Below are 8,872 nucleotides of genomic sequence, written 5' to 3' on the forward strand. Positions count from 1 at the left end.
GCATGTGGCAGTCAGAGGACAAGTTGTGGGATTTAGTCCTTTCCTTCCACCATGTGGCTTCTCAGAATTGAACTTCGGCTTCGCAAGCACCTTTCTCTGATGGTTTGTCTCTCCCTGGCCCTTAACTGCTTTTTAATACACCAGAAGCCTCAGACATAGAATAAAGCTTGTATTCAAATTTCCTCCCTTGATACCTGTCTCACTACCAGCTCTACCCGTTGTCCCTCATAGGCCAATGGCTCTGGAAGAGCACACGAAGCATGTGACATCCTCATGACGTCAGCAGGGGCATGCCCCGTCAAGGCCTCAGGAGCAGTTAGCGCCCAGCCTGGGCTGACCTTTCCTTTGCTCCAGCGCAGCTAAATAAAAGGAGTCTGCTGGAGCAGGGCTTATCCTGGAATGATCTAGGCTATCCATCAACTACAACGCTAAACCACAGGCCCTTCATACATTATCTAAAACCCTGGAGACTAAATGTGTTCTGGAATTCAAGGCCTAATATTTTATTTTTGAAAGAGACTATGGCGCGTGCTCTGTTTGATGTAACATGTCGGCGGGGTCTGGGGCATTGTTGCAAAATCAAACACATTAACATTTCTGCAACTGAATATATAGATGTCCACTCTAAGCTAATCAGTGAGGACTGTGACAGCCTTCCACAGGGCAGGGCGCACTTTGCCGCTAAAGGAAATGGATGCAATAGTGCAGAAAACGATTAGTTTTTTTTTTCTTAAAAGGAATTGCAGATCGTGCATCTTTTCGTTGTGATTGTTTACTTATTTTTTTTTAAAATAAGTTTTCTCCGCCTCTAGTAGGCCTGCCACACCATTTAGTTAAGACAATGAAGATGAGGCTTTCTGAGTAATCTATGTGAAAAGGAGCAAATCTTTTTTGCTGAAAGGGCGAAAAGTGCGGAATGCTGGGCAGGCTATCATTTGAAGGCATAGGGAAAAGAAAATCGATGTTTGTGCTTTTGGGTGTTGTAGTCCGTTATTTATCAAGCAGGCTAAGCAGGAGGAAGCAACGTCTGCTCTTCAGTCTCTTAAGCACATCAAAGGAGGGAGGGTCAAGAAAGAACGAACGGGCCTCGGTTACCCTAATTACATCTTCCGAGCTGGCCACAGGCACCTCAGAGGTTTCAGCGCCTGGGATCAGGCCGAAGATCTGGGGCGGTGGCATGAAATTATTTGCTGCCCCGATCTAAAAAGATCCCCTCCAGTTCTGCTCTTCTGTGATGTCACAGGGTGTTCTAATTAAGGATGTCGGCAGAAAACCCTTTTAATATTTTATGAGGGAAGTAGCCACACACAGGAGTTATCAGGAAACCAGTAATTATTCACTTTTTGATGATGCTCCCAGTGATAGCCAGGAGCAAGCTCAGGATAGGGGAGCCCTGCTCTCCCAGGGTCACCAGCTGAGCTAGAGCAAGCTCAGGATAGGGGAGCCCCACTCTCCTGGGGTCACCAGCTGAGGTGGAAGTGTGAGCTTGCTGGGGAGAAGAGGGAGGGGAGGGAAAGGAGGAAGGAAGAATGAGAAACTAACTTTGCTCCCTAACGGGAAGCTTTTAAACTTTTGGGGTGCAGAATACTTGTGTACCCCATTTTGTACCTTGGATGAATTAGGGTGCTACTGATAAAATGCAATGTTACTGAAAGTAACTTGCTGTGTTGGTTAAGCCCTTTATGGGACAACTTGGTATGAACTATGTTTTAGAAAAAAATTTAAAGATTTATTTTTATCTTGTGTGTATGTATATTTGTGTCGTATGTGCATGCAGTGCTCATGGGGACCAGTAGAGGGCATCAGATACCCTGGAACTGTAGTTAACCGAAGTTGTGAGCCATTGTGTGGGTGCTGTGAATCAAACCCTGATCCTTCAAGGACGACAAGTGTTCCTTACCACTGAGCCATCATTCTAGCCCCCATGAATTATTTATTAAGAGGGTATTAATCAATTAAGTGTAGACTTCAGTTTTGTGTAGCAGGTTTTCTTGACTCTATGAGCTCATGTCTGTTGGCCAATACATAGTCATTACAGATAATCCAAGAGCTATCTTCTACCTCTGCTCGCAATGCATGTTGGGAAATGGACAGAGCACTGGATTCCTGATCAAGAAGACCATATGAAACTACCCCTCATCTAAACCAGAACGAGGCCCGGACATTGCATTAAGACAGTATAGCCTTGCTAAGACATATAAAAGAGACGGAAGTATGTGCCGTTCAGTTAGCCGACCCAAGCACACACGACGCTAAGGGTTGAGTTTCTCACAACTTACATGTCGAATCCCCAGCCCCTAGGATCTCAAAGTGTGACTTAACTTGGACACAGGGTCTTTAAAGAGAAACTCATGATAAAGTAGGGCAGTATGCTGTGTCTTAAAGCAGTATAGATAGTGTTGCTCTTAGAGAAGGGGGCATCTGACGAGTTATGCATGAAGACATGAGGAGAAGGCAGCCATGCCCAAGGCAAGGTGGTTTCAGATGCAGACTGTCCCACTGATGCCTTGAGCTTAGATTTATGGCCTCCGGGATTCTAAGAAAAGTAGCTCTTTTTTTGTTTTTGTTTTTTAAGTTGCCTTGTCTGTAATACACTGTTATAGCAGCTTTATCAAACTCATACACATGAACACTGTTAGGTGTGTGGGGGACCTAAAATAGAGCTCCAAGCTGACCTTTGTTATTTAAATAATGGTTTTTTTCTCATGTGATCAATTTTTAGAATTTTTGTTTCTTTGTTTGGAGACATGGTCTCATTATGCAGCTCTGGCTGTCCCTGGAACTCACTCTGTAGACCAAGCTGGCCCCAAACTTTCAGAAATCCTCCTGTCTCTGCCTCCCAAGTGCTGGGATTAAAGGTGTGAACTAGTACCCACAGAGGCATTTTGTTTTATTTTAAGACCTTGAGCAGGGCAGCTGTCTTTATACAGGACCGTGCTGCTAAGCTCTGTGATCTTTCAGTACATTTCTTTGTCTGGTCATAAATAAGCCTTCCCATTGCACCAGGAACAGCTGCAGCCTCTAGGCATTTGCAGACTTCCTCAAAGATGCAGGTCTGGATGCGACAACTCTTCCTGTCTCTCCTTTGCCTTCCTCTCACCCAGAACCACTGGAGGAGTTTTAGAATGGGGAAAGGCGCTGCTGAGGGTAGCACCCCATAGGGTCCCATGGGACAAAGGAGGGGCAGACAGGGGACACATAGGTGGGCCAGGATGCCTGCTCTCCCTTACTGCATGTCACACAGTTTCATCAGTTTGACAAGTCTATCTTCCGAGAAGAACCCGAGTGTCTGGGAGATGCATGTGGTATTTCATGAAAAAAATAAACACAAGCAGGAGTGGAAAAGGGGGTAAGGGAAAGGGACAAAGAAGTTTACAGGGTATGTTAGCTTTCTGTAAGTATTAAAAAAACACCTGAGTAAATCAGTTGAAAAGGAAGAAAACATTTGTTTTGATTTGTTCTTGGGTTCATGGTTTTGGAGTTTTAAGTTCATGGCCTCTTGGCCCCGTGGCTTTGGGCCCATAGACAGAGTGAGCACATGGCGTTCCAACAGCTCCCTCAAGGGTACACCTCTGGACCTAATTTTCTTCTACCAAAGGTTCCACTGTCTCCCAGTCATGCTCACTGTTACTCCGTATGATAATAGAGTGGTCAGGTCCAGAGAGGAAGCTGACACACAATCACCTGCCTTGCCTCCAACCGCTACTCTATTTATTATTGTATTTAACATTTCGTGCTGTGTCTTGAGACCTGGAAAAAGAAGCTAACACTAGCCCCCCCTCCCCCTCCCCAACCTCTGTCTTCCTGTTCCTCCTGACTTTGTGGCTCATGGGATAATTATGTGTCATCCTTTCTCAGGCCCGCCCCTAACATACCATTATTGTTTATTATTATTACTACTACTACTACTATAGTTAATGCTCACATGCAGATAAACATGACACTTGGCCTCTGCTGGACATTTAAGCTCCAAACCATAACACAAGGCAAGTTGGAGCCAAGAGAGGGTAGAAGCTAAAAGCACACCAAGGCAGTCTATGTTTTGCTCACTAGAGGGAGTGGGGCATAGATTTTTAGCTTTAGGGAGCTTCAGCCTCTAAAGCTTGGACAAAGAAAGAAACCCAGTTAGAGTTCTCACACAGTGTCCGTGAGGGCTGCACTCACCAAGCGCACAGGAAAACACATTGATTCAGGACACGAGGCAGAGAGAGACACCTATGCCCTGGCCGTGTCTTCAGATTAGATGGGTCTTTACCCCCTTTTCCTATTCTGGGGGTACAATAAAAAATACATCACACCAAAAACAGATTTATAGAGTTGAAGGGTGCACATAAAAATCAACATTTATTTAGAAAGCAACAGGAGTAAGCTGTTACCTTTTTTTCAGTAATTTTGTTTCCTAACAGTACGGTAGTCACAAAGACATGTTAGGAAAAGCACTTCTTCTGTGTCTTGTTTCAGATTAGCAGAATTATGAGCATTTGACACTGTAAGAGACTTGTGTTGCCAAATCCCCCGCTCTACACTGCGACTTGAGAGAAGGCTAGGCGATATCGGGGTCGGACAGAGCTGAGACTAGAATAAATAGTTCTTGCAGCCCAGCCCAGTGCATTTTACATCAAAGGATGCCTGGCAAGTCTAAGTTTGAACTCAAGCTTTCAGGGGTCATTAACATCACACGCTGCTTGTTAAAAAATGCTTGCTTTTAGGCAGTCAGCTGTGTGCAGAGGACATCTGAGTGCGGGAGGAAGCTGTCATCCCCCTCCCTCCCCCCATCCCCCTCCCCACCCCCTCCCCCCCACTTCCCCCAAGGAAAAGGTCGTTGTTCCACCATTATAGTCTGCCTGTTGATTCTCCCGACATCAGTTTCCTCCTCAACAGCCTTATTGTTCCAGTACCAGTGTTCCTTCAGGGCCCTGTTGTTCACAAACACGGTTTCTGTTGCCAGTGCAGTCATGTGGACAGATGTAAGGACATGTGCTTTTCGCAGGGCTTGGTAGAAGCAGGGAAGTATTCTCTTAAATGGTCTGCTCCTTGATGAAAGGATGGTTTCCGTCCTTGTTTCCCATCTGGACAACTCCAGTGATATGTCTGCTGATTAAAAAAAAAAAAAAAAAGAAGCCAGAAAAGCAACGTCATTTCTATTAGAGATTGGAAACAAAGCCAGACAGAGAGAAGGAAATAACAAATTATCTTAGCTAGGGCACCCTCTTTTAGAATATTTATTTTCTGAGCGCACACTTGGAAAAAAGACTTAGGTAATATGTCCTTGCATGATCGGAACGGAAGCGGAAGCCTAGAGCTTGTAAACGGGTGACGGTGATCTCTGTTCCCTGGGAACTGCGGCCTGCTCCAAGCTTGTTTCTCAGTCAGTGGCTTTGATCTCCAAAGGTACAGATTAGAACAGGGCCAGAACTCTTGCTTTTTTTTTGCCTCTGTCTTTTCAGTTCTAAAATCTGTGCCTCGTGTGTCCCCAAGGACATGAAGGCCATCTCCCAGCAAACAGATGCCACTTTCTTTGTCCACAGGGATAATCCAGAACGTGATGAGGGACTGTGTGGGGTTTGGATGTCCTGACACTTGATCGAATGCCAGTTTCTGTTTTCATTAGTTCATTTTATTTCGTGAACTCAGCAAACACCCCATTTTCGTCCTGTCCCAACTCCCATGAGCCACCCCTGACCGCATCTTCAGATCATCACTTGAGTACCAAAAAACACTTTTTATCAGCATTCTGGTGTGTGTGTGTGTGTGTGTGTGTGTGTGTGTGTGTGTGTGTGTGTGAGAGAGAGAGAGAGAGAGAGAGAGAGAGAGAGAGAGAGAGAGAGAGAGAGAAACAGACAGACAGACAGAGACAGAGAGACAGAGAGACACAAAGAGAAGACAGATAGAGAGACACAGACACAGACAGAGAGACAGACAGAGAGAGGAGGGATGACAACCTCAGGTGACAATCTTTGAGTTTTGTTTTTTGACAATGTCCCTTACTGGCCCAGTGAGCTAGACTGGCTGCCTAGCAGGCCCTGAGGCTCTATCTGCCTGCCTTTGTCTTCTCAGGGCTGTGATTATAAGTATGTGCCGCCACGATTGGCTTTTCAGGTGGTATCAAGCCAAGAACTTCATGCTTACAAGACAAGAACCTTAGCAAATTAGCTCTTGTTTTGTCTGTCAGCCCTGATTTTTCATGTTCCTGAAGGACAATTGTATATCGCATATTGATATGTTAAGGTAAATTTTTGGCATATATCTATATGTACATATGATATATGTGCAATATACAATAAATATGCACATATGCATATATATTTACCACTCTAATTGCAGTTTGCATGATTGAAGTGCATAATACCCTTACTAAGATATTTACATCAATTCTAAATTCCTAGATTTAATTTATTCATTTGAAAGCATTCATCATTTTGTTCTTTTAAAAAAAATTTTGCTGAAGGCCTAGTGTGTGTTAGATCCTGTATCTTACAAAAAAGGGCCACTTCTAATAATTCACTTAATTTTATAGGCAACATGATAAATATAATTATCATCATTACAAAAGAAAACATAACTTTGTATAATGAGTACAATTATATGAAAATATAAAGCTAGTATAGAGCAGAGGAAATGACAACTGGATTTGAGGGATTGTTAGATGTTTCCCCCTTAAAAACAGATTTTTTTATTTTTTATTTTTTGTTTTTTCTAGACAGAGTTTCTCTGTGTAGCTCTGACTGTCCGGGACTCTTTATAAACCAGGCTGGCCTCGAACTCACAGCGATTCACCTGCCTCTGCCTCCCCGAATGTTGGGATTTCAGACGTGTGCTACCATACCTGGCTTAAAAACAGAATTTATAAGGGCTGGGAATGTTACTCCAGTGGTAGAGTGCTTGTCTGGCATTCAGGAAGCCTTGGGTTGATTCTCCAACATTTCCTAAAACTAGGTGTGGTGGTCAATGCCCGTGATCCCAGCACTCCAGAGGTGGTGACGGGAGGACCAGACATGCAGGGTCATCCTCACACAGTGAGTTCCAGGCCTGCCTGGGCTAAATGAAACACTGTCTCAGAAAAACAAACAGCAGTAACAAAAAACATGGCCTGGGAAACAACTCTGTTGATAAAGTGCTTGTTTTCATGAAAACTGGAGTTTGATCCCCAGTACTGAGGAGACAAACACACTTGCATACAGAGAGAGAGAGAGACAGACAGAGACAGAGAGACAGAGAGAGACAGAGAGAAAGATTTACTATGAAATTGTTTAAAAAACAAAAACAAAACTAAGTTGAAACATGCGTAATTACTTAAACTAGGCAAAATAAATCTGAATGATTCAAATTACCTAAAATTTCCCTGCTACTTGTCAAGGCTTCTTGAATGAATTTATTCAAAAGAATGTCAGGTGTCCCTGAGTTTGGAGTGTTCTGATTCTCACAGAGGCTTGTCTGGCATTTGCCCGGTTACAAGCAAAGGCACGGCTGACCGTTCTGTCCTCTCTGTACCACTTCTAGGGATATTCTGCACCATCTCCCTCTGCACGTACGCTGCCAGCATCTCCTACGATTTGAACCGAGTCCCGAAGCTGATTTACAGCCTGCCTCACGACGTGGAACATGGCTACAGCTGGTCTATGTTTTGTGCCTGGTGCAGTTTAGGTTTTATTGTGGCAGCTGGAGGTCTCTGCATCGCTTACCCGTTTATTAGCCGGACCAAGATGGCACAACTAAAGTCTGGCAGGGACTCCACGGTATGACTGTCTGCGCCGAAGCAGGCTCAGGTACGGAGTGGGTCTGCGTTCCGTTAAGGAGTGGAACTGAGTTCGCATCGGGGCTCCAAGCACAAAGAGGTCTTCTTCATTCCAACCTGTTGACTGCAGCCCTTTCTGGATGACTGACAGAGAACTGTGCAGAACCTCCCAACCTTTCTACGGACAGAGCAACTGTGGGTTCAAGTGCTTTAATGACTATTTATGCTTTGACTGTGAGAAACAAGGAGCCGTTCAATGGGGACGTCTATAGGCACCGGAGACCGGGAACAGAGATGGAAAAATTTGTACGATTTCCATTTATTTCAGAAAGTTTGTATATAGTGATTACCGGAGAGCCGTTTCTATTTGCAAAAGGATTCATAATTTTCTTGTCACTGTACCAGGCTTGTTCGATTTTAATGCATCATCTTCAGAACCTGTCCCAATGGTGTTTTCTTGTGTCAGCACCTGATGTTTGTGGGTTATTTGTGGATGTTCCTTGTCACAAGAGGACTCTTCTTCTGTTGCCTTACTATTACTTTTAATGAGTTGACGTCCACTTCCTGTCTTTGTACTGGATTCAAATGCATAAAAAAATAACTGACCAACCGTGTAAGAGCTGATCCGCACCACTATGCAGTATTGTGTGAAGTCTTTTGTCGTTTTCTCGTGTCTGTTTCTGTTAACTGGATTTCTGCATTAAATGTCTGCCCCCTTGTTAAGTTGGCCATGCTTTTTTCCTGTCTTTTAGCTGGGTCAAGAAGTCTTCCCTAGGCATAGGCCACCCAAAAACTCCGTTTTGTGAATTCTGCTTTGGTTTTAATTATTTTGTTTGTTTGTTTGTTTGGTTGGTTTGGTTTTTTGAGGCGAGGTCTTGCTATGCAGTCCTGTCCTGTGCTCACTTTGTAACCCCGTCTGGCCTTGAACCTTCAGGGATCCTCCTGCCTGGACCTTTACGAGTGCTGGGAATATAGGCATGAGCCACCAAGTCCAAATTATACTAAGCCTAATTGCTTTGCGTCCACTGGTTATTCTTATTTGTCTTTTTGTAGCAATTACATGTTTCTTATTGACATAAGATGTCACTTTCAAATGTCAGGTTTTAAGTTTCGCTATGGATATTTAAGCCCCCATCC

General features: G+C 44.1%; 1 protein-coding gene across 1 annotated transcript in view; it reads left to right on the forward strand.

The window, feature by feature from the left end:
- TMEM178A (transmembrane protein 178A) overlaps positions 1 to 8,464 on the forward strand; it is a 56,827-nt gene extending 48,363 nt beyond the window's left edge. Inside the window, exon 4 of the mRNA XM_084793128.1 lies at positions 7,501 to 8,464. Within this exon, the coding sequence (XP_084649254.1) occupies positions 7,501 to 7,742 (242 nt within the window). The 3' untranslated portion in view covers positions 7,743 to 8,464. The remainder of the gene's footprint in view (positions 1 to 7,500) is intronic.
- The last annotated feature ends 408 nt before the right edge of the window (positions 8,465 to 8,872 follow it).

This window comes from Acomys minous (genome assembly GCF_964271855.1).
Source record: "Acomys minous genome assembly, chromosome: 8".
Classification (NCBI taxonomy): Eukaryota; Metazoa; Chordata; class Mammalia; order Rodentia; family Muridae; genus Acomys; species Acomys minous.